We start from the raw sequence: 26645 nt of genomic DNA on the forward strand, positions 1-26645 counted from the left end.
GTAAACTGCAGAATGTGTCTAAACTCTCTCCGACCTCATGTCAGTGGCTTCACCTCAGTTGAAACACTGAGAGCAGTGGAGGAAGGAAGTGAGACAGCGAGCAAAACAGCAAATAAATATGCAAGAGACGAGACAAAGAGCTGAAGAAAAGGCTGGAAAGAGAGAGAAAGAGAGTTTCTAAGGATGAATAAAACGGAGGTAAGTCCACCAACACCACCACTGACATGAGCCAAAAGCACTTACTGACCCTGACACACACACACAAACACAAAAACACGTACATCCACCGTCCCTCTTTCCTCCCCCTTTTAGTGCTACATCTCTCTCTGCACAGAGGAAGTAAGAGGTGAGCAGCTGCTTCTTTCTCAGGCCTGAGTTACCGCCATACAGGCGTGTTTCTGGCAAAAGAAATTATGTGTGAGATATCATCTGGTGAACTCAGAGGCAGACTGAGTGCACACGCACTCAGTGGAACATACTGAGGTTAAAAAACATTCATCAACTTCTCTGTAAACGGATGACAATTTCACACCAGTCACACTCAGGTCTCATGTCAAGCTGCATATGTTGACTTACTGTCAGTCAGAGGTTTTCGGCGTGAGATGGGCTTCCCTGGGGGTCTCCAAACACTCTCAGGGGAGGCCTACAAACAGAAATAAAAAAAAATTATTTGTTGTTTCATTAGTTATCAAAAGTGGTGTGTGACTGGTTAAAGAGGTAGTTCAGAGATACAGAATTTTGGGGGAAATTTGTTGTTTTTCCCAATTCTCCAGACACACCAGGATTTGTCACTGCCACTCAGTGTCTGATACTGAAGCACAAGGTACCCTCCACCTCCACCTGTGTCACCTGCACCAGTGATACAGTGTGTTTCATGTGTTATACATTAATTCCTGAACAATATTTTATTTTATTTTATTTATCACAACAATCTGGCAGTCCCAGAAATTAATTTATGTCCTCTTTTGGGGTTGAGAACCACTGCTCTAGCGGCTGTATCTGACGTAGCCAGAAAGCCTTTTAAAGACATGATTAACGCTGTGAGACAGTCGAAACAGTTGCAGTTTTCTTAGGACTAGGCAACAAAAAAACCCACTTGGGTAGTTCTGGGACAGGGGTCTGCAACTTTTACCCTTAAATGAACGATTTTGGACCAGAAAAAAACAATAAGAGTTCGTCTTTAGCCACAACTATTAAACTATTACATTTTCTATGTCCCTCTGAGACTTTTCTTTTTTCAGCTAGGGTGACACAAATATAGCCACCAGCAAAATTTAGAGAAAAAGATGGTAAGCTATAGTTATAGGTTATGAGCCACATTTTAGTTAATAAAAAAAAAAAAAAATCATTGTACAGGATACACATTTGTGCAGTTGAAGACTGTGAGAATAACTTTAGTCCTACAAAAATGATAAATTAAAATTAAATTGTTAAAAACATATCCATTTTTACTTTCTGTATAATTTTTTATCCGTGAACTTTCTCCCACAGTTTTATCCCACAGATACTCAACAATTGAGCCAAGATATATTATTGTTTGACATCATTTCAGACTTCACCAAATACCACATATAACAGGTCTGTCCAAAGGCTTTTATTGATTTCTGACTCTGGGGAAGTGGGGAAACCTGAGAAAATACTGAGTTAATTATTACGAAAGCCATAAACTAACATCACTCAACACAGTTAAGTGCTGTCATGGGGAATTACAGCAAATGACCTACAGTAAGGGGAACGCATGGATGATTGTTCTCTTCCCTTAACCGTTTCGTTTAGCTTCCTCATACAATCAGTGTGTGCTTGTAATTTACAAGAACTGTGCAGGATTGTGTGTTGAGTGACACTGGTGCCAGGTTATATTTAACAGCATTTGTAGTCTCGTTCCCAAGTTAAGGCATAAATAATGTGTACCCACTTCATATCTTGTGCAACAAGGTACATAGACCTACCACAAGTCACCTTCATGAGGTCCTGAGCAAGCAAAGAAAACCCAACTGGTTAAAAGATGTTGCTGGAGACCTGCAAACATGACATATATAGTCACATCTTAAGTTAGCTAATCTTAGATGATAGATAACTGGTTATCCAGTCTACATAAATAGTTTAGATTTTGTTATTTCTGCTGTTTAATGTTGATATGATAAATAAAATAATGATAAAATGCAAGCTAACTGTCTAGCTAATCTACATCCATCGTTAACGAGGTAGTCAGCTGGCAGGTCTTACAGGTCCCCCAGCCACATCTTTTAAACATCTTTAAAATTAATTTTTCCTTTCATGATAGACAAGCCTAGCACATAGCATCTCTAAAATACAGGAAAGGAGAAAGTTGACCATGGTTCTGTGGGGTACCAAGCTAGCCCCACTGTCAGACTCTATGGTGAATATATAATAATAATAACTTTATTTGTATAGTTCTTTTACACTGAGCAAATAATAACATTTACAGTAAAATGTAAAACCTGATACATGATAAATAAAATAATTTAATGTTGTCCAGGATATATGAAATGTTTTTAAAGAAAATACAGGAGTAGTGGTATGGATTTTGAACGGGAAGTCATTCCATTCCATTTTAGGTACAAAGACGGCAAATGTGTTGATATTTTTAAAATTCTTTTCTTGAAAAAAAAAAGAGTGTGATGCGTGGATGAGAGTCAGCACCTCCAAGTCTGAGGCCACAATTACCTGTTTGGAAAGACGTAGATTTCTCCCTCCTGGTTGGGAATAGGTTTCTGTCCTCAGCAAAGGAGCATCTCAGGATTTTGTTCACGAGGGACAGTAAAATGGAGCATGAAACTGACAGTCAGATTGGTACGCCATCAGCAGAGTAGCCGGTGTCGTGCAAGACTGTAAGAGGGACCAGTGCTGGACTTTGGGTAAAGATCAAAAGAATGAGATTGCGGATACAAGTAGCTGAAATTAGTTTTCTTCACTGGGTGGCTGGGCTCAGCCTCAGAGACAGGGCGAGGAGCTCGGACAACCCGCAGGGAGCTCAGAGTAGAATGGCTGTCGGTCTGGGCATCTGATTAGGATGCATCTTGGACTCCTGGCCTTCCTTTGGAGGTTTTCTGGGCACATCCCATGGGGAGGAGACCCCGGGGTGGATCCAGAACTCATCTGGCCTGGGAACACCTTGGGATCCCCGAGAAGAAGCTGGAAAGTGTTGCTGCGGAGAGGGACATTTTGAAAACCCTGCTTAGCCTGCTGCCACTGTGACCTGACCCTGCATAAGTGGGAGAATATGGATTGATGGATAGATTTAGCTAACAACAGCATCTCTCACAAGTCCGCCAACTTTCTGAAAAAGCAAGACAAAATTGATGGAGTACCTCTTTAATAACGGCTGTTCAGCCGATTGATGGAGCTGAATCTATAGTACAGGCAGTTGATCAGTGACAGCGCTCTCTCTAATTGGCTGCTGAACGTAGTGAATCAGTTGTTTTTACACATTTTCTGTAGTCCCTCTTTATGTTTTTGCCATAACCCTTTTTTTCCTCTTTAAAGCCCACAAAGCCAGTAGCAGCTGCCTCTGATCACACATATTTTCCTGTCGTATGAGAGCATATAGAGCATACAGGGACTGTTTAAACACACAAAGTAAAAGTGGGAGGTTAGTTTGGGTTGTCTTTCCGTGTTGCTGCTTTCCCCCCTTTGGTTCCACTTCATGCTTTGTGAGTAATTTCCTCTCGTGCAGGTGCAGAATTAAATGCACCACAGTCCCCTGCAGTTTTTGTAGTATGTTTTAATTCAGCTTTAAAGGTATAGGCTAATCTGCAACATTTCCCCAAAAAACAGTTTTGCTTGGGTGCTTGGGATGTTTCAGCAACCCAAAACGTTGGCAGCTGACATCTTGATGCGTTTATGAACAGCTTGGACAAATGCTACTGACACTGCCTTTAACAGAGCAATTTGAGATGAGATAAGATCATGCAAAGTGTCCACTTTGTTGTTAGCTAGTTTTCAAGTAGGCATGATGTGCCAGGGCCTTGACATGTGGGTTCAAGTTAATTATTTTGACATGCAATTACACAAACACTACTGAGGTGCTCTTGAGCAGGAAACTGAGTCCTTTTCAGCTCCAAGCATGATGCTGTGTTATTCTCCAGAAGTGCCTCCATCTTTTCTAGCATCCTTCACTCTGTGTTGTAAATACGTGGCCATTCAAAGGGCCAGTGTAGGATTTAATTGCATCTAGCTGTGAGCTTCCTGATTGCACTCTTACCTTCAAAGCCTGTAGGACAGGTCACAAGCCTATCCAATTACTTTTTAGAGGGGCCATGCCCTTTTAAAGCTTCCTTTTAAGCTTGTCCAGATCTACTTTCAAATATTACTGGACCATGACTGTATGCTGAAGGACCTCTGTGATTCACAGTTTTGGAAAAAACTCAAGATCAGTTTTTTTTAAATAATTTGTATGCCTTCATGTCTCAGTGGCCACAGGCTTTATGTTGGCATGTCATTCTGAATATGATATATCAAGAACACGTTGAGTAAATTATGCCAAACTTGACACAAATGTTCACTTGGACTCAGGGATGAACTGGAAAGATTTTGGTGGTCGAGGGTCAAAGTCACAGTGACCTCACTAAACACATATTTGGCCATAACTCAAGATTTCATTCACTATTTATGACCAAATTACACACTAATATCCAATAGGATAAAATGATGAAGTGATCACATTTTATATACTAAAGGTCAAAGGTCAGTTTCACCATGGTATCATAATTCTCTGCAAAAACAGAAACTCTCTATCAGTCAATATGGTGATAACCTCCATATGACTTTGGACAGACATGGATGTAAACTTAGTTTGACACTAATGCAGAAATGTTGCATATTTAACAGCAGACATAACTAGAGTGAATGGGCTGATTAGCCTACAAATAGAATTACGATCTTCCTGTAAATATTGTAAAGATAGAATGTTTGCAGGTTGTTTAAATAAAATCCCATTGATGCACTTTTTTCCACAGTTATAAATAATCAAAGGGCTGGATTGAGGCAGTTCAAAGTCCAGAATTGGTCCACAGCCTGCTAACTGAATAGACCTGGCCACCTGGTTTAGGAGAACCTATGGGGGCCACGAAACTTGGGCAAAACCTGAAAGGCCCTATCTAGAGCCGGTGTCTGGTTTGTCTAATCTGGTGTACTTTAGAGACATGGCAGTGCAATATGGTGGACTCAGACCCTTTGCAGATATAAAGGGCTCATTCTAAAGTAACAAAAACACAACAATTCTCATTTTCAGGTGATTTTACACTAATGAAAACATATTTATGCATATTATGTCCCATTTCTGCTATGTTTTGCCACTAATCCCTTGAAATCTTGCACACTGGACCTTTAAAAACACAAAAAAAATACCACAAAATAATAAAAAAAACACTCTTCCTGAACTTTGTATCAGACGCACACACAGGAACTCTTCAGCACATTTGACCAATGGTTCTCATCAACTTCCACCTCTCCCTCTTTCAATTAAATAATGCTTTGTCACCCTCTTCTGAGGCAAAATAAGGCGTCGTATTCACCTCACGGACGTCCCCCTTTATGCGTTTGAGCTTAACAGGACTCTCGGTACAGACGCTCTTGGACACAGCAAACGCTGGGCACAGAAGTTATGAATAGGAGGCTCTGTGGTGCCCCCTAAAAGAGTGCTTGTGTGTGCGTTTCTGTGCGTGTGTTTGTGTGTATGTGCTGCAGGGGGTGATCTGTTGGGGCCGCTGATTGGCGTGTGCCCGAGTACATTTGTGGAGAATGTGCATGTGAGGCCCCAAACATGTGCATCCATCTGTGTGTGTATGTGTGTGTGTTTGTGAGTCTTTGTGCACTTTTGTGGACATTGTGCACTTAGGTGGGAAGTGAGGGAATGATGCAACAACAAATCCAACAAAACAGGGTGGAAAAAGTAATAATAATATTAGAATAAATAGTAAGACTTACGCCAACCACCAACTAATAACTTTCAGCTGCTTTGTACTCCTTAACAAAATGTGACATTGTCTATCTAGTTAGCAAGATGTTGCATTGTTTGCTAAAAAGTAAAACTACAGTTATATTGGTTGCGAGTTAGGTAAATGTAACAAAATGTTAAATTCTTTGTCATTTAGCTAAACAGGGAAAACAAACAAACAACAAGCTATGTGATTTGTCAGCTAACTAAATGTTACATTTTTTGCAATTAGCTAGCCTAGTCACGATGGCACGGCAGAGAAGCTCTAATTTCTACTTTGAGAAACACTTGTTGGTTAAATTATCAGCTGAAATGAGTGAAATAAAAAGAGACACATCATAAACTCACTTGGATTCAGTCTGTCCCAAAACTTTCTTTGAGGAACTTGATTATTTTTGCTCAGTTCAATCAAAAACATGAAAATTTCAAAAGCTAAACCTCCTAAAGTTCAAAGTTTATACTGGATCATATTTTAAATTGGGGTTTAATGTTTTGGTGCAAAATTAAATTTAATCTAGGTTTAGTATAAAAACTAAACTCAGGTTTAAAAAGAGGTTTAAATGTAATTGTTTCTGAATTTTAATCTATTTTAAATGTTTGGTGCAACATAATTTAACATTAAAAAATGATTTAAAAATGAATCTTTGTTGGTGCAACCCTGTCTAAAGGTAATATTTCGAACCTTATTCTTTCAGGCCAGTGTTCAAGGCTTCAGTATGATACATTTGAGGTCCCTTGTGTTAATTTGATACTGAATTGAGACCAGGAGGGAGTGGCGATCAATTATTACAGCAATTACACAGACGTGAGCAGGACACGACAGGAATTCAGGAGTGAGGGAGAGACAGACAGAGGGAAAGCGTAAAAGAGAGGGAGAGGGAGATCCCTCTTTATAAAGCTAAGTCCTGTCCATTTGGGATGAATTTGTGAGCAGTGAGACCGGCTGGGCTTTGAGTAACAGACAGGAATCCGATGAGCCAATGACTGTCTCAATAATTCTCCTCAATGGTGTTTCAGTGTGGTGGAGCGCAGGCTGCTGAAGTTACTCTTCCTTCAAAATTACAGTGCCAGTTGTGTCGTGTGAGCGTGTGTATGACAACAAAGCAGACATGTGGACAAGAGGCTGAGGCTCCGGGCTCCTAATCCTTCTCTGCACAGATCAATTAGAGTGAAATCCCAGCTGAAAAGGTAAGCAAATAAATTTCTCAGCAGAGTGCAATGAAAATGACAATGAAAAAAAAGAAAAGAAAGAATTCTGTATTTTTTGGTGACAAAATTTATTTGTAAAAATCTGTCTAATACAGTCAAGGTAAGTTTCTCATTTGTTCTTTCAGGATAATGTGTAATCCACGAATGAAATGTGCGTATTATGATTTCTTCATTTCTGCTGTTTCATTTATTGTCATCTAATATGTATTTTATGTATCTATATTGCAATATTTTCATAGCACTGCTAAACAATGGCAAAGTAAACATCAATGAATTTCTTAATTTCTTAATTTCTTAATTTACATGACATTTTGGTGATAAAAAGTCTATTAAAGTATTGGTCGTTTCCCTCAGCAGCTGCATTATGAGCTGTGCTAAGTTTGAAACTGTCCTCTCAAATAATCGTCAGATGTTATTGGTTGCAGTGGCGTCTGATGGTGCAAAGTTTCACAGGATGCACTTCCACTAAAGACCAATAGAGATGAAATTCCTGTCAGAGATCACATCCAATCAGATCATCTGATTTTAGAGCATCAGATTTGACAAATACTGTCAGCTGGTTTAACATGTATTTTGAAATACTGTACATGTGCAGTACTTGTCCTTCAGATGCAGCAAATAAAATAGAATAAAGCATTAAGAGTTAAGGATTAAAAAAGAAATTTCAGTTCAAATCAGTTCACAACATGAGTCAGATGAGGTAAACATTTATTTAGCGCTTGGTCTGTGCAGTTCACTGCAGTATAGAAAGTTAAAAAGTGGGAAACTAGGAGCAACAATAATGAAAAAGTTTAGACTAACATTTATTTCTGATAAGTTAGAGGAGTTTGATGGAACTTGTTAGGAGTGTTTCAGTCTTCTACATGCGGTGATATTTATTTGTTAGATTGTTTTTGTGTGAGTTGCCGAGTTTTGGAGATATCAGCTGTAGAGATTTCTGCCTTCTCTCTAATATAATGGAACAAGATGGCACTCAGCTATTTTCTTTCTATGATAAAAGGAAAACAATAATATTTCAGACATGGAACTGCTCACAATAGGATCTGTGGATTATCTTGAGTAATGGGGTCATGACTTATGGAAAGTTGAGTCAATTTTTTTTGCACAGTGCCAAATCATAACAGAGTTATCTCAGGGCACTGGGCAGGTATAGACTGTGAGGTTCCCACCAACACCAAGCACTGAAGCAACTTTAGTGAGGAAGAATGCACTTTTAACAGGCAGGAACCCCCGAGCAGATCAAGAAAGAGACTGTGCTGTTTTTTCAAATGTAGTGATGCCATCTAGTTCCATTATACTGAAGAGAAGGCAGACATCTCTATGGCTATTTTTTTTTTTTTTTTTTTAGCTATTATGTGTTAATTCAAGAATACCTTCACTACATCCCCATTACCGCCAGAGTAGAGTGTTATAATACTGGTGTGCCATCTGATTAACTGTGTCAGAAGGTCAGAAAATAGTGAAAAATGTCCATCTCAGTTTCTTAGAGTCCAAGGTGATGTCTTTAAGTGTCTCATTATGTCAGTCTATTATGTGTCATTATGTCAGTCAGCGCAAATAGGAACTATGTTCTGTTAAATAAATGTTTATGCATTAAGTGACAGGAATGGGAAAGTAACATTTTTATTCTTTACTAATGAATCCCACCTTATTTAGGTGCCTTATGCAATTATGTAATGTTGATAAAGTAAAATAATTTGAAGTAAAGCAAGGACAGAAAAAAAGTTTGCAGAGAGAATGAGAAGGAGAGATGGAGGATTGGTTGGATTGGTTAAATAATTCATGATCAGCGTGGCACTGAACCTATTTTGATTTACATTATATGGCCAAAAGCATATGGACACCCCTGTTTTCATACTTTTGGTGTTTTAATCCCTAAGTGTGTGCAGAGTTAGTATATTTCAGACTAATCAAGAAGTTATTTATGCTTCATTAAGAATCCTGTATTGTCTTAACTTATGTTAGTTTCCTAACAAATTTGTGCAAACTATTATGTATTCATGCAAATTCACCTTAACCACATCCCCATCACTACCAGAGTAGAGTGTTATATTGTTGGGTATCACTGGGTCATCTTATCAGCAGCAGCATGCTGGCAGCTTTAGATCTGCTACCAGGAGGAAGAAGTCTGATACAGGAACTGTAAAAAATAAAATAAAAAAGTGACATAGCAGGATAAAAGAGAGGGAAACAAGAAGATGGAGGGCATAGAGGAGTTAATATAAAATATATAAAATGAAATTATTTGAATTAAAAGAAGGACAGAAAGAGAAAGAAAGAAAAGTAAGAGAAAAACAAATTGAGGGGGGAGAAAAAGAAAAAAGTGTGTGAGTGTGAGGGGGAAAGGCGGAGGGGGATTACTCCTCACTCCAGAATACTAACGAGGGCCTTTTGTCACAGATCTCTTTCTCTCTCTCCCTTCCTCTCTTCCGTTCTCTCGTTTTTCCTTTCACTCATCTCACACACACACACACACACACACACACACACACACACACACAGAAATACACGTATAATTGTACACTCGTTTTCCAGTAATTGCACACAAACACGCATGCATACAAAATCACACATGTACGCCTACAATCACACACACACACAGAAATACGCATGTAATTGCAAACCCACTCTCACATAATCACACACACATACACACACATACACACACACACGGATGGACACAGAGTCGTTTTTGTCAATGGTGTCTTTTGTTTCTTTTATCTCAGCTCCTAACAAAGCATTCCTGTGTACACAGAGCAGAGGGAGAAGGAAGGAGAGAGAAAGAGGAAAGTAGGAAAAGAGAGAAGGAGAGAGGGAGAGATCAGGAAAACATCCAGCGCTCTCCTTTGTTTGGCAAAAGAAAAAGTTTTGATTCAGTTTTTGGATTCGGCTCACTGAGGCAGGGCGGTACAGTAAAGTTGTCGTGTTGCCATGGAGATGGAATACATCCTACTGGAGAGGTTGGTCAAAAACATATTTCCCTCTTTTGAGTCTCATTTACTCCCATTTGCTCTATTAGTTATCTGATACATGGCTGTGCTGGAATTCGGGGACATGTGAGTGTGTTTGGGGAAAATTGGGTGGGAGGGCGACACACAGTTGAAAGAGTGAAGTTTTCAATGGTGTCATTGTAATTGTGAAGCTTTTGAGGGGCTCACCCTTGCATAATCACAAAAGTGTGATGTAATTAAAGCTGATTGGTTATATAATCCATGATCAGCCTTGCACTGAAGCTACTTTGATTTACATTACATGGCCAAAAGTATATGGACACCTCTGTCATACATGTGCACTTTTCTTTCCAGGGCTGCTCATATAGTTTGGGCTAGGTGTCCATTTGGTCCAAATAATGAAAAAAATTTTCGCCGCTGTGCACAAATGAAGGTCCATCAAGAATTTTCTTTCGTGTCTGGTGTGATGGAAGAACTTGGCTGATCTGCACAAAGTTCTGACCTCAACCCTGTCCAACACCTTTGGGATGAACTGAAATGCAGACAGCAATCCAGGCCTTCATGGTGGAACAGAATTTTAATTTACACTGTTAACGCCAATTAAAAATGTATTGTAAACAGCTTCCACACATAAATGTGTATAGTAAATAATTTTAAACTGGTTCAAACTCCTGTTAATTTCTGGTAACTTCTGTTGCGCAAGTCACATCAATTCCGTCACTTGTTACTTTAAGTAACAGTTATTTTAACCTAAAGCACAATCAATCATCTGCAACTGTTTTACAAGATAAATAAACTCCTTCAGTAATATAAGTCATTTTAGGAGTAAGTGGCAATCAATCTATTGTGTAGGTATGAGGATGTGTTGTGTTCAAAGTGAACAGTGTCTGTGTTGTTAATTGGTCTTGAACTAATAAGCCTTTATCAGCTGTATACATTTTAGTAACATGAACCTGTTGACTTGACATGAAAAAAATCTGCAATCTCACAAGTGTGGGAGTATTTTTGTCAAGTGGACATAAAGTTTCCATGGCATTTTGTCAGTCCTGAACATTCATGTGTCATAGATGAACATATACATGAATTTGGTTCATAACCTCTTACGAGAACAGCTGTGGCTTGTTGCTCATTGTCACACTTCACGTGTTCAGGAATTAGGCGTGTCCCCCAAAGAGAGATTCAAACTTCAAGCTTCCTCTTTCCTAACCCACTCACTATCTTACATATACAAGGGCCACTAGACTATACTGCATAACTGTATAAAAATGCTATTTGAGCACTGATTAAGCATCTAATGATGTAATATTTAATAAAATATCTGTCACACCAGCCCGTTCTCATTCCCAGGTCGTCAAATGCTGACATTTTGTGAGGCCCCTTGGCGTCTCATACAAACGCAGATACTCTTCAGCGTCAGAATGAGACGCGCCAGTCTTTAAAGTAACTTCAGCGTAATCCCCTCCATGTCAGGTGACGTAGAATAAAGGCCATAGGCCAGACTCCATTAACTTTTTGAACAATTTAACCGTTATAAACATCTACTCCTTCTAAAAGATTATTAATGATTTCTTATGACTCATACACAGACACTCATTCAGCAAACATTCAGCATTAATTTGAACACTAATTTACGTGAAATGGGCAAACTAAAGCAGATATTCTGACAGTTATCCTGGATTAGAAGTTTCAAGGGGGACACCATGGCTGCAGTGTTGATGTCAGTGAAATGAGTATTTCAACTTAACAGGTATCCTTCACCTCTGATGACATATCGTAGTCACTTTGTGATTTACAGATTTATCTTTTATAACCCATCATCAGTAACTGACTTCACCATTATGTGGCTAAAAGGGAGCAAATCCCTGCAATCAGGCTCCAAAATTGTGCGGAAACCCCAAAACCAGAAGACAAGTGGGTGGAATATGATATTTAACAATCACATATTCAACATGTGCAATGTTTGGGTGTCCATAGACTTTTGGCCAAATAGTGCATGGTTAGCAACTCAATCACCAGGTGCATTTGTATGTTTTGCAAATGTGTGTGTGAGAAAGAGAAACAGGGAGACCTTGTGAGGATCCACAGTATAAAGCAGAAAAAAACACCTGAGAAAAAGTTTGCAAAAGGACCTCTGTGGCAGCCTGAAAAACAGCCCTGACCAGGACATCCAGAAAGCCAAACTTTGGCCCTTTTCCTACCAAACTCTTACTGCCGTCTCCAGTTACTAGTCAGAAGTTCACTCTTTGTCCACTAAAGGCCTCTCTAGTTAGAATCCGCAGTAAAGCCTTTAAAGAACTTTATCTAGATAAACGTCTGAGAAAGCGTCGGGCAAAGATTTTTTACCCTAATTGATTCATTCAAGTTTCTCCTCTGTCCTCCAGCTGACAAATGAACCTCTGTGTGGATGGTTTGTTGTGTTGATGCAGTACATGTTCATCCTAATTCTACTCTTCCTTCTTTTGTCTGTCCTTGTCCTTATCTTCCTCTTTTGTGGGTTATCTTCCCCTTACTGGACTACCTGACTTGTTGGACGTAAGTCGGCGTGTCAAATGTGTGGAGCTGCAGTAACTGTCTGTGTGTGTGAGTGTGTGTGTGTGTGTGTGTGTGTATGACAGGGGTGGACTACATCTGAATGTTCTGACAAGGGTGCACATTCATGCAAAGATCCCACAGTATAAAGCACTAAAACCACAAATATTACTGTAACATGCATGTAACTGCTGCGGGTTGGGAATGTTTGCTGGTAATTTTCTTTACATTAAGATAATGTAAAGGTTTGAGAGCTCAGAATCAGCCCTGTAGATCACACACATGCACTACAAAAACCTCCATCTTAAAGGGACAGTTCGGGTTTTTTGAAGAGAGTCTTTTCAATAGTCAGTGTATTACTTACAGTAGATGGCGGTCATCACGCCCCCAGTTTGGAGAAGCAGCAGGAGAAGTGATGTAGGAGGCTAAGCAATGTACTGCTGTGGACAGAGTCAGCAGCAAAATGGATTTTAGCCATTAAAAAAAGCCCCACCTAAAAAAAAAATCAATGTCAATTTAAGTGTACACTATATTTGTAATATTTTGCTTTACTTTGTTTTCAGACAGCCTTTTGCAACGGGAGACCACTGTTATTTGAGCCAAATATTGCTCTCTGTAAATCCACCAGGCACAGTCCAGACAATCAGACAAGCAGTAATTTTACCTTGCTGCAGACTGGACCTGCTCATTTGCTGCTGCCTTGATTGGTTTATTAGTGTTATTGTCTGACGTTGGAGAAACTGGACTGACTTTTTAAAACACTGAGGTTATAGAATGACATAAACAAACTAACTGATTCAGGCAACAATTCCTGTGTTTTGCAAAGTAATATTACTGTTTTTTTTTTTTTTTTAATGGAGTTTGGTTGCTTTGGAGAGAATTTGTCTGTTACTGTAGGAAACAGCTATCTGTCTGCAAGGCTTTCCAATATTTTAAATATTCTCAATAAGCGTACATTTTATTGCTGACACTGTCCACTGCAGTTCATTACTTAACTTCCTACACTGGTACTCCTGCTGCTTCTCCAAACTGAGGGCGTGCCGACCACTGATTACTGTAAAAAATAGCTGAACTATGTGTTTAGCAAATGAGTTCTGTCTGTACTGCAATACCACTTCCCCACACTTCACACTCCTTATCAAGTACGTAAGCAAGACAGATGAAGTTTTAGATAAAGTTTTTGTTTACCCTTTAGCACTCACAGTGAAGTAAATGCAAAAATGCTTGTGGTTATCTTAACATCGGGATGTTTAGCAGGTTTAATGTTTAGCATGTGTATATACCACACTCCTTACCATTCCATTATTGGAGATTTTGCCATTATCAGGATCATATATCATTTGTGTCTGACCCATGGCAGCCTCATCAATTTGTTAAGTGGCCCTCTTTGAAAAATAATTGCCTGCCACTGACATAGATGCTGCACTGGCCTATGGTTCGCAATTGAACGTTAAAACAATATTGGTCCTATAAAGTTTGGCCTGGGAACAGTTTAATGTAAATGGGGGACCTGTGTTTTTTCTTAACATTTATTTCTGAGCTGATTTCAGTGAGTTGTTTTTATATTCAGGGGGTCATGAACTATGTGGAGTAATTTAGAGCCACTCCATTTAGATGGTTATAAACCCGTGCACATAACATGACTCACTGAACACAGCGCATGACTCACAGCTTCCCCATTTTCATGAAATTATTCACAGGCCAGTCTTGTGTCCATATATGTCTGTTGTAGGGTTGGTTAGGTCTAGGCATGAGGAGTGATGATACGTTGGGGTTAGGGTAAGAAAAAACAGGCAGAGTTGGGTGGGTTATGCCTTTTGCTCAGCCATCCTTGGAAAAAAATATTGTCTGATAGTATCTCTGACTGAGACACCATGTCTTCCTCATCTTACATATATTGTATATTCATGCATTAGGCCCATGTGGGACCAGTAATATTTGCAAACTGGCCATTGACAAATTATGTTAATTTTTTAATGGTGGCTCCTTTTTGACTGCACTACAAATCAGCTGCTCCAAAAGGCCGCTTACCCAAGAAACTACTGGCCCATAGACTGCTTGCAAGTGAGCAAATGTTTGTCCAATTTTCATGTGCGTATGGACTAAGGGATAAGGAAAAGTTCACTCAAAATGCCTAATTATATAGTTTTCTCATCCTTTAGTCTGTGGGCCAGTGCTGACTGCAAAATCTGCACCTCATTTGTGGTTAATGGTAATTTCATAAATTGACCATTCCTAAATCCTGCCCCTTTTTACTTTGTAATATCATTTCAGCAACTTTCTCTTTTTTTCTGTAAAAGTGACATGTAGGGTCACATCTTAAGTTAGCTAATGTTAGCAAAACACTATCTAAAAAAACTAAAAATCTAAAAAAATCTAAAACTACCTAGCTAATGATTGATGTAGATCCGCTACCTAGTTAGCTAGCAGCTAACTAGGTAGCTTGTTTTAAACATCTTAAATGATCATATGTATATATTTAATACACAGGATCACTGTATCACCAGTATTATTCTGGTCAGACACATGTCTTTTCTTGTGTCACCTCATTGTGACTCGTGGGGTTTCGGTTTGCATGTTTTGTTCAGTAGTTCTCACACTGCTGGTTCATGGGAAGCAAAATGTGTCACTGACATGCACATGTAGTGATACACTCTTAATACACTCTGAAACTTTTCCCAATTAATTTCTCTGGCTTTCAGCCTAAAAAACAAACAAACAAACAAAAACCCCCAACAGACCAAAAACAAAGCAAAACAAAACAAAACAACAAAACTTAAAACAAGTCCTACCATTATTCTAAAGAAACTGTGGTTATTGCTTCATATGGCTGTGTCACAAAAACGAAACATCTTAAGATGTTGCAACCAATGGGGAAACTAACAGCCCACTTCCTTTAAAAGCTGTCAAAATCAGCTTCTTGGAATCTAACTGCTTCTTTCTCATGATAGGACTGATATTAGCAACTTCCTATATTGTCTTTTTATCATCTTTACACAGAGGTGAAACTAAAAGGCCTCAGTATGCATACTGGGACCTTAAAGGGATATTTCAAATGATTTGTAGTGCCATTATATGTGGTACTTGTCTGTACTCAGTGTATTACCTCCAGTAGATGGCTGCCAGCATGGCCCCAGTTTGGAGAAGCAGTATGAGTACTGATGTAGGAAGCTAAGCAATGTATTTCTATGGGCAGGGTCACAACAAAACATATTTTAGCCACCTAAACAAAGGTCCACCATATCAGTTGTGTACACTACATTTAAAATATTTTCAGCGCTTACCTTGCTTTAAAAAGTCAGTTCAACTTCACCAAAGTCACACAGTAGCACAAACAATCTACCTGACCAGTGGTGGAATAAAACAACTGTTGCCAATGGAGTCTGGTTGGTGTGGAGAGGAAGGGATAATTGACCCATAGTGGTTCTTTCAAGTAGGAATGTTTTGCTGCTTACCCTGCAGTACATTGCTTAATTTCCATGCTGGTGCTCCTCTCTGCTTCTCCAATCTGCAGTGTGCCGACCGCCATCTACTGTAGGTAATGCACTCGCTATGGATAAATTCCTCATACAACCCCACTTAAAATAATCAGAACGTTCCCTTTAATACTCGACCCGGCCTATTTTTTGGGGTTGTTTTCTTGGACTGACAGTTCTTGCAGGCTGTTAGACTCAGCGGTGGTGGATGTACGTGACCCACCAGTTTTGTTTTCTGGCTACAAACGACTGACAAGATGGCAAGTTAAGTATAATTTCAGAAAGGTTCAGGAAGTCTTACAAAACCATAAAACAGGCCAAAAGATTGAGAACCCTGCACACGGTACACCCACACAGGTGTTTTTTTTTTTTACCTACTCCGTATAGTCAGACCTCCTCTCAGGGTAAAGGTTGGAAACCAGGAATCTGAATCCCATTATATAATCATACAGTCAAATGGGAGTGTGACCCAGGTGCAGTTTATGAGACTAGGATCCACACCTCTGCATGTAACTACAGATTAATTTGCTGATAGGGAGTGAGGAAACCTCAGCAAACTCCCACTACAGTTCCACCAAAATGCAACAGAAAAAACTGCAAAATGATCAAAAACAACTGTGTGGGTGTGCATGGCCTTTTTAGTTTATTTGTGACTTGCTTCACTGAATAAAACTATGGTCTCCCATTTTGTAAATCAAAGTGCTGGTATTTGTTTTATTTTATTTTGCTACATATTTTGAGTATCACGTGGTGGTTTGGTTTCCAAGTATTTTTAGAGTCGTTTGACATAAATTCCCCCCTGTGAATGAGAGCAGGTGGCTGCAGGGGAAGTTACCTAAACCCACAGTCAGTGTGGGAAGTTTCTAAGTTTTTCAGAATACTGAAGTATGTCACCATAATCTAATCAGATCACATGGTACTGGTGATGTTGTAAATACTCTGAAATAGGAAAAAAAAAAAAAGTTTATCTCTCAGTAAATTTATTTGAAGGTGCATAGGAATGCCACGACACCATCATAACCATGTCAGGATTCTTGTCATGAACACAAAGGAGCCTTTTGTTTATGACTGTTGTCATTTAGTGTCATTCAGTCAAATATATAATTTTTTAATAAAAAGTTGACAAATCAACCAAGGCAACATAACCTGTCAACGTCTGTTAAAACATTTAAGAGTTTCTGTAAGTATGAAAATGTCAAGATGTCAAAACAAAGACATTTTATCTTGCTTAATGTCAACTTCTCATGACAAAGCAACCTCAACCAATGTCAGCTTTACATTAAATATGACACACACGACCAAATGACATTTAATGACAACGGTCATAAACATTCATAAAGGTTGCTTCATGGTTATGACAGTGTAATGTCAGTCTTACATCCCTTCATATAAAGTGTTACCTTTCAATCTATCCAACTTTTTTCAGAAAGCTTAAAGTGGCTACAAGGAACTTCCCCTGTAGAAAAAACAACAGATTTTTCCACTGCCACACCAAAAAATGCAACATCAAAACTAAAATAACCTAATTAAAATAAATAAATTAATAAAAAATCTCACTGCTTATTATTTCATTTTAATTGGCTAATGTAGTACTAACTTTGCCGTGAAGATGTAAAAACAGGCTCATTTCATCTCATTTGAAGGAGAGTCCAACCTGGTGGTAGGTAGTTTAAGTATAACTGTATAGAAACAGCAAGTCTTCTTGTGGATGGTCTTGTTTAGGTCATGTAGAGGCATCAGTATTAAATTTACAGTGTTGCAGTGTTGTAGTAGCTTTATGTATAGACCTTCCAGTCCACCCCAAACTAATCTCAAATGACCCTTTTAACAGCTCTGTCCAGTGAAGTTCATCAGAGAAACTATTTAACTTATTTTTCTTTGTTATTCTCCAGATGACATCTGCCACACCTCCATCCTCTCGTAGCTCCTCCCCTCAGAAGGTTTGCCACTCCCAGACACAGACAGATGTTTTAAAACCCTTACTGGGTGGCGGCATATCCGGTGGGGGTGGGACTCTGAGGAAGAGGAGGCGTGTCCTGTCCAAAGATGGGCGGAGCAATGTTCGCATCGAGCACGTCAGTGGACGGAGTGCTCTGTACATGCGTGACCTATGGACCACATTTCTGGACATGCAGTGGCGTTACAAGTTCTTCCTGTTCACGGCCACGTTTGCAGGGACCTGGTTCCTGTTTGGGGTGCTGTGGTATCTGGTGGCACTGGTGCACGGAGACCTGTTAGGTGAGAGTATGGATCAGATCACAGGTTAACAGCTAGTCTTCCCAGAGAAGCATGTCTGCCTCACTTTAGATCAGGGGTGTCAAACTGGGGACATATCTGGCCACTTATGCTCCTCCCTTCAACCTTAAATATGATTTTAAAAATACATTTAATCTGACCTGCACAATTATTTTATTTGCTTATTTATTCTAGTGGTTTCATACCAATTTTAAAGTACCCCTTCACTTGAGTGGAATTGAAATAAAAACACATTTATATTGAAAAAACATTGTATGTAAGTATTTCTGAAGTATGCATTTTACAGTTCACTGATATTCAATGTCCAGTAAAGAATAACTTGTTCAACAAAATTTCTCTATTAACATTTATGATCAGTTATGTGGCAAAGGTAGACTTTTCCATTTAATGAAAGTACAGACAAAACAAACAATGCTGAGCTATCTATTTTCATCATGGGTGTTAAAGACCAATTGTCTTTCTTTTTTTATTTTCATGGTATGATTTTTGTATATTTTTATTTGAGTGTCTCTGTTGAGAGTCAACCTTCGCTGTGAAAAGACACATTTCTATGAGCCGAAACCTTTTGGTATATTGTATAATCAGGATGCATTCTTGGACATGGAGTTTATGGACACTGTACTACTGTAGCATTGCATATAATTCTATTGCACAAATTATATTCCTTGCAGGCTCTCGGTGGGCATATAAAATGAGGTGCTGGGCTTGATTCAGCCTGCAGGCCTTGAGTTTAATACTCAACTAACTCAATGTAACGGTGTGTTCACACTGTGACCGGAGTTGGTGATCAAACAATGATGTGCTCCCTCTTTAAAAGGAACATGTGTGTAGGATTTAATGGTATCTGAACAGATTGCAAACACCTCATTTTACAAAAGATTTTAGGAGAACCTACGGTGGCTGCAAAACTTGTGGAAAATGCAAAAGGTCGTATCTAGAGCCAGTGCTTGAATTATCTGTTCTGAGCTCTTGTAGAAACATGTTGGTTCAACATGGAGGACTCCATGAAAGAGGACCCACACCCCCTGTAGATATAAAGGGCTCATTCTAAAGAATTGAAAACTCAATAATCCTTATTTTCAGGTGATTGTACATCAATAAAAAACATACTTTTGAAAATTAAATTCAATTTCTGCGATATCCTGCCAATAAAACCTGCAAATCTTGCACTATTTAAGACTCTAAATCCACTAATTTTGTTAGTTAATAAAGTACATCTACAGTACTTTTATTGCACCATCTATTAATACAGAACCTACTTTGTAGTGTATATTAAAACAGAAGTTATTTATCTTTTTCCTAAGAGAATCCTGTAATTCTGTCCACCTGTCTCCCAAAAACTCTATGAAAAATTGTTGATGTACCCCAGGACACTTTCCCCTGAACTATGAAGCAACACCCCACTACATCACGGCCAAATACTCTAGTTGACTGTCACTTAGTCTGACTTACTGGATGCACACTGCTGATTTAAGTCTCCCCATTGGTAGCTTATTTTAAGTGGCACACATTTCCCAACATCTGCTATCTACATTTTCTACGTCCCTGCGAATCAATAACAAATTTCAAGCCACAACCTGCTGAAAAGAGCAATGTGCTCACGGAGTCAGACGAGAAAGGTCTGACTATGCAAGACTAACTGTAGGTGGTCTGGACAGTATGGAAAGACTGAGATGGTGTTGTATGTTCAGAAACCACTTTCTGAACTTGTGAAGGGGGCGTGCTCAAGCTAAAAAAGGTTGCTGTTTCTTGTGCACCAGGATGTAGGTCAATATGAGTCAACTACAGGAAATTACTCAACACAAAAGTTTTTCAAGGTAAAAAGGCAGATAGTGATATGATTCTAAAGCTAGAATCTTATCTAGAAGGATATCTAGGAGGTCTGACATCTCAAAATGTCAAAAACAGATGCTGCTAGAGCCCAGTGTCAACAGCTTACTGCCAGATTGACAGTTTAACCAAACCACAGCAATAAAAGACAGCATTCTTGGATAAAATGCCTTTTCTAGTTTGCATTTTCTCTTCACTACTTTAAATCATGGCCAAATTAAGAGAGCTAGATGCTATATTCCAAAATGGCACCTCATTCAGTCCAATGACATTTGCTCGTTTCTTTACCCTGCAAGCAGGAGCATGTAAGTCTATTATTCCCCTACACCAAAATCACCTCACAGCCCTGTACTGTTCCTGGGGGTCTTCGGTTATAAATGACACCAGAGAAGATACATTATGCTCAAACAATTATTGTTGTTTTTTTTCCCTTTAAATGCCCTGAAGACTTATTTTTCCAATTATCTTATGAGTGATGGGATCCTAGATGAACACACATAGAGCAGCTATAGTAAATTCCAATGGTGTAAGGTGATTAAGCATATATATATTTTTTTTCATCACACGATCAAATAGTGAGCTGACATTGGACAACATTAATATACATATTTAGCAGCAATCATCATGATGAAAACATAGCAAAGAAAATTAGTAATGACAGTATTTATTTGGATAGTTTTCATATAGATTTTATAGTTTATGTAGAATAAGCACATAATTTTGTTATAGATTGCTACTGACTATTTTACAGATACATAAATAAATAAATAAATTAAATTAAATAATATTCTTTGAACTTCTGAGGTAGTGATCTGAATCTGTCACAAGAGTCCATTCTCTGCCCTGCACATGGAGTACTGGCTGACTCTGTGAGCCCCCCACCCCAAGGGCCCCAGTGCAACTGCACCGCCTGCACTGTCTTTATTTACACCTCTGATCATTTCAAATGACAGGTTTCTGCAATTCTTTTGTCATTCCCTGTGCTCTTTTCACTGGTTTGAAGGGTGCAGGCCTCAGTTATAAAAACATAATCTTACTTTTGTGTGTCAAAGAGTATTTCAATCAGATTTTGGTCAGAATTAGCAGGTAGTTGGATCGCTGCTTTTGAGTGTTAAACTCTTAATATTTAGCAACCAGCAGTTGTTTGAGTAACGATGATTGTTGCTTATTTGTTCATGTACGTTTAATGTTATATAATTAGGATTAACTGTTAAAAAGATCTGCTGTTTACATAGGATGACTTGTTACCTCTGTTCATTTGACTTTTGTTTTCACACCTTAGTGAGCAAGTGCACAAAATGACACAAAGTGAAATCTTCACATCAAAGAAAACAGTCTGTAGAACAATGTAAACACGGCTGAAAAAATGTGTGAGCGATAAGAGCATGAAGTGTTACAGTGAAACTGCTGTCTTAAAGCAACCATATCTTTTAAAAATCTAATCTGTCTCTTATGTCTCCACTTTTGGGTTATATTTTTGGGTTGTCAAACATCATGGAATCAAATATATCAATATAGTGATAAAACTGCACTTAATATCTTGCATTAAATTCTAGTAATTCTAGTTTTAAATCTAGTTTTTAAACTGTTTTATCAATTTCATGTATATGAACTATGAAGTAGGCTGTACCTTCATTTTAATAGGTGTGGAATTAATAAGTTAATGTGATAAAGCCATGGCCTCAGTCTAATTGTCTTTGCAGCACTGCACATCTACTTTCACTGAGGGTGTTTAGCAGTGTTGTGGAGACAAGTTTATTATGTTTCCTGGCTATAATCTTAAACTGAAACTAACTGACAAAATTAAACATGAGCTATATCAGGAAATGACTTTATCTTCACTCATCAGCTTCCTCTAATGTCACTCATGTTTCAAATGTTTGTACAACCAAGTATGATGATGTGTAATGTTATATGACATTTAGGTATTCTTTCAGGCAGACACTTTCTCCCCCTTAAATATTTAAATACTTGTTTTTAAAACATTACAATCATTATGTTTTCTCACATTTGGCTTCTGTTGCCTTTTCAATCATGTCCCTCCAGAGTTTGATCCTCCATCAAACCACACACCCTGTGTTATGCAGATGCAGACCCTGACAGGGGCTTTCCTCTTCTCCCTGGAGTCCCAGACAACCATTGGTTATGGCTTCCGCTGCATCACTGAAGAATGTCCAGCGGCCATCATCCTCCTCATCATCCAGCTGGTCATAACTATGCTGATGGAGATCTTCATCACTGGTACCTTCCTGGCCAAGGTAGCCATTACATAACACATCCAGCTGCAAAGTGTGATACAGTGAAAACAGAGAACATCCATGCATAGATCCATACAAACTATGAATATAAACTCCACGACCTGACCTGTGCCTGTGATTAAACAAACATAAACGGAGGTCACTCACTTGTCGCTCACTTGTGTCCTCAGCTGGCACAGCGCCTGTACCCCTGCAACTGTTGATATGTTTCCATAGAGATGATAAGTCTAGCTTGCAGCTAGCAAAAGCTAAAACTTTTTGAAGCTTTTTACAAGCAGCAAAGTTAATGACAACGTTATTCTCAGTCTCTGAATGTCTGACTTTGCCTATTGTCCAAAATTTGGTATTCTTCATTAGCTTTTTTTTGTCTTTATGTCATCCATTTTAGCCAGAAGCTAGCCCACATCACTGTCAGATCAAACAGTGATGTCCCATTGTTTGGCAGGATGTGGGGTCAAAGGTTGCTGTTACTATACTAGTGTAGTGTATTTGGGATACAAATGTTAATAATATGGCATGTTCATATACATTTCTGATTTCTCCAAGGAAAAATTGTGTATATTATTGTTATCACCTGCTGCTTGCCCACAATTAGTTCATTTTTACCTGTGCCTGCAGCAGTGAACATATTTTTTTTACCTATTACACAACAGTTTGTGGGTCCCCAGCTGACTTTAATGTTTCATCTCACACAAACAATAACAAGAAGTATGGCTCTTCCTTGATTCCCATGCACATCACTTCAAGAGAGTAGAGAAATGAAAAGCTTGACAGGCTTGTTGTGTTTAGTTATGTTTGCTGATCTGTGACTGGACAGCGGCTGTTTGGGGGAGGGGCTTAGCAAAGGGTCAACAAAGGATAAGAGATCTGATGTTTATTGAAGCATTTTCAAGTCAAAGCAGATGTGTGTACTCCTGCTCTTTACAGTGTTTATTCATCTGTTCCTACATTGAGTGCATAAGTCTTATCAGAAGTTATCAGACTGAAACCAGAATTGATTTTTCTGCTCAGGTTGCTCGGCCAAAGAAGCGAGGTGAGACAGTGAAGTTCAGCCAACATGCTGTGGTGTCGACCCATGAAGGCCGACCCTGCCTGATGATCAGGGTGGCCAACATGCGCAAGAGTCTCTTGCTTGGGTGTCAGGTAGATTATCAGATATTTAAATCATAGCCAATCAATGAATTCTTTTACTTTGTCTAAACAAACTGATAGAGTTACATAGGTCTCAATACAGTGTGTGAAGATTTCATGCATATGAGCAATTTGTCAAAGTGTGAACAAATTTAGAAAAAACAATTTGTCACATAGGTGACTGGAAAACTGCTTCAGACATCTTTGACCAAGGAAGGTGAGACAGTTCGTCTGGACCAGAGGAATGTACCTTTCCAAGTGGACACATCCAGCGACAGTCCCTTCCTCATCCTGCCCCTCACCTTCTACCACCTTATTGATGACAACAGCCCGCTGCGAGCCTGGGCAGCCAAGGGTAAGCTCGATAGTGGGGGCAGGAGTGACAATACACAAGAAAAGTCTTTAGAATCACTTACTCCCACTGTATAAAACTGAAGCAAAATAAATAAAAAATAAATAAATAATATGGAGATAGAGAAAGAGAGAGGCAGGATTTGTGACCTATACTGCAGCCAGCCATCAGGGGGTGAACGTGATGCTTTGGCTTCACTTTTAGGCTGCTCTTATGTTGTCCATTTCTATATATAGTCTGTGCTTTGAACCTGACAAACACTCTTCTAGTTAGGTGCCCTCCCACACTTACTCCTCTGCACATTAACATTTGCTCTGTGTCTGTAAGATCTATATAGACATATGTATATAGGGACATAGATATGTGAAAGCAACATCAAAGAAAATGTGCATCTCTTTTCACTTCTTGCACCACTGTTTGCTCAAGGGGCACTTCTTTGTTTTCCATAGGGCAATCCTGCCTTACTATGTGGCAGTCTACTGTCATAGTAGTTCTACAACGCTATGGATTATTAATATATCTGGTAAAGCTTTCCTTTTTCTTTTCCTCCCTTCAATGCCAACTTTCATTTTCTTTTCCTTCTTTTCTACCATTTCTGGACATTTCTTTTTTCATTTGATGAATTCGGCCCCTATCTCAAGCACCCAGGAAGTGTGCTGGGACTTGAAGTGAATTTGAAATATCCCAAGCTGGGTACTGACAGCATTATGTGATGCACAGGGGTCCAATAAGCTTACAATGTGAAAGAAGTACTATCGGCCCCAGAAACTGATCTACTTGGTCCAATAACATTTGGAAAGTATAGAGGAGTCACACAGTCAAAAAAATTCACACCCATTTAGGTTAGGCTTAAAAAATAAGTTAGCCAACTTGGCTAGTGGAAGTATCTGGTGTACTTGCTGTATGGGCAACATGATACAGAAGATTCTGGTAATTTTATAGCCAGAAGTTGTGCTTTTTTGGCTTCATGTGTCACTGAGCAGCTTTCATAGGAATGAAAGAAGACCCACTTCCAACACTGTATCCAGTTCTCCTTAATACATTCATGCTACATTTAGCTAGCAGACTTCTGCTTCTCCTTTTAATGGAGCATTGCTATATTTCTTGGCACATTACCCCGACCAACAGTTGATCAGTGCAACAATGTGAAACCGCTGGAAGAAATTTGGATCATCCCTGTGTGTGCATATATGTGCATCTTCATATATGCTCCTAATGACAGTGTTTTATAGCACTACTGGCAGTCAAAAACTAAAAGGTGTACATTTAAGTTTAATTTTTATTAATTACTGCCCCCTCTCTCCCATTTTCCCCTTTCATTTTCTGCCTCTTCTTTCCACGCCCCTCTCTAATATGCCATACCTTCCAATCACATTTACCTTCACCAGGTGGGGGCTGGACAGATCCAGAGTTAGCAGACTTCGAACTGCTGGTGATCATGAGCGCTACAGTAGAGCCGACTTCCGCCACCTGCCAGGTTCGCACCTCCTACTTGCCAGATGAGATTCTCTGGGGCTATGAGTTTCCCCCTGTAGTCTCTCTTTCCCCATCGGGCAAATATGTAGCAGACTTTGCCTTCTTTGACAAAGTGGCCAAAACCAAGACTACGCCCATCTTCAAACCATCCAGCCCCCAGCACGGGTACCAGAGCAACGGGGGTGGGACTGTGCCTGAGGTGTCCGACCCAGACAAGATTCGTCTGGAGCAGAGTTACAGGGAGAGAGGGGAGGACCGCGGTAGGTCCAGAGACGCTCCTCTCAGTGTTCGCATCAGCAATGTGTGAACAGGAGGAACCGTTGGGAAAAGAGATTATATAGAAGGTAATGCGCAGGAGAATTGATTTGCTGACAACAAATCAATGAAACATCATACCAACAAAGCTTGAGAGACTTTTTAGACTGTTCTGAACTCATATCAGAAAGATATCTAGGTCCTAGTAGCACCAAATGATGCAGAAAGCAAACATGTGAGACTATAGACTACTGTTTGGTCAACTTCAAGATTGTCATTGTCTTAACTTAACATGTTTTACACTGGTTTGACTGTCCTTACGTAATGGCATAACACAATGCCTAACTGCAGCTACTGTATGTGTTTTGGATCAAATACTGTAGACCAGAGGTGGGGGACTTGAATCAGACATAAATCACAAATTTGTGGACCTGGGACTTGCTTGACTAACACTAATAAGACACTCGACTTGACTACAACTTGACATTCATGAGTCTTGACTTAGACTTGAGACAGATGACTCAATATAACCTCACTTTTCTATTAAATATTTGCATATTTCTAGTTTCTAGTTTTAGTTTTGGTCAGAAGTAACATGACTGGGTGCTTTCCAATGCAATGTGTGCAAACCTACTAGGATGTGGAAGACTAGCAGAGGCCAACACACAAGACAGATGTCATGGAGGGGGCTAGTTCTTGATGACAATTAGTAAAAAGAGAAAAGCACTGTGCAGCTCAAAAATCAGTGTGTAAAAATGTATGTGAATGTGACATAACCAATTAAAATGTGTGGACCCATTACTAGCTAACACAACAGTGTGCTAATCTTGCTCCTGTGTGCAACTCTTGTGATCCCACTTCCTATTGTCCCCGTGGCCACCAAGTTTTATCTCCATACTATGAACCCTCATCAACACGTTACCGTTCCAGTTTTTAGAATTGCAAGCCTGAATGGGGTGTTTT

The 26645-nt window shown here is 39.2% G+C and overlaps 1 protein-coding gene across 3 annotated transcripts; it reads left to right on the plus strand.

The window, feature by feature from the left end:
* LOC146318012 (ATP-sensitive inward rectifier potassium channel 10-like) lies at positions 1–26262 on the plus strand. Of its 3 annotated transcripts, XM_084733000.1 has the most exons (7): positions 1–198; positions 7025–7147; positions 18017–18362; positions 22257–22468; positions 23480–23611; positions 23777–23954; positions 25340–26262. In XM_084733000.1, exons 3-7 carry the CDS (start codon positions 18017–18019, stop codon positions 25732–25734), a joined length of 1263 nt encoding a protein of 420 aa, XP_084589126.1. In that variant the 5' UTR covers positions 1–198; positions 7025–7147; the 3' UTR covers positions 25735–26262. The 3 variants fall into 3 exon arrangements, with proteins under 3 accessions (XP_084589126.1, XP_084589124.1, XP_084589127.1); XM_084732998.1 differs by lacking the exon at positions 1–198 and having other exon boundaries at positions 6776–7147; XM_084733001.1 differs by lacking the exons at positions 1–198; positions 7025–7147 and adding an exon at positions 9971–10128.
* The last annotated feature ends 383 nt before the right edge of the window (positions 26263–26645 follow it).

The sequence above is a fragment of the Lutjanus erythropterus genome, chromosome 12 (genome assembly GCF_056507025.1).
Source record: "Lutjanus erythropterus isolate fLutEry1 chromosome 12, fLutEry1.hap2, whole genome shotgun sequence".
In the NCBI taxonomy this organism is placed as follows: Eukaryota; Metazoa; Chordata; class Actinopteri; order Lutjaniformes; family Lutjanidae; genus Lutjanus; species Lutjanus erythropterus.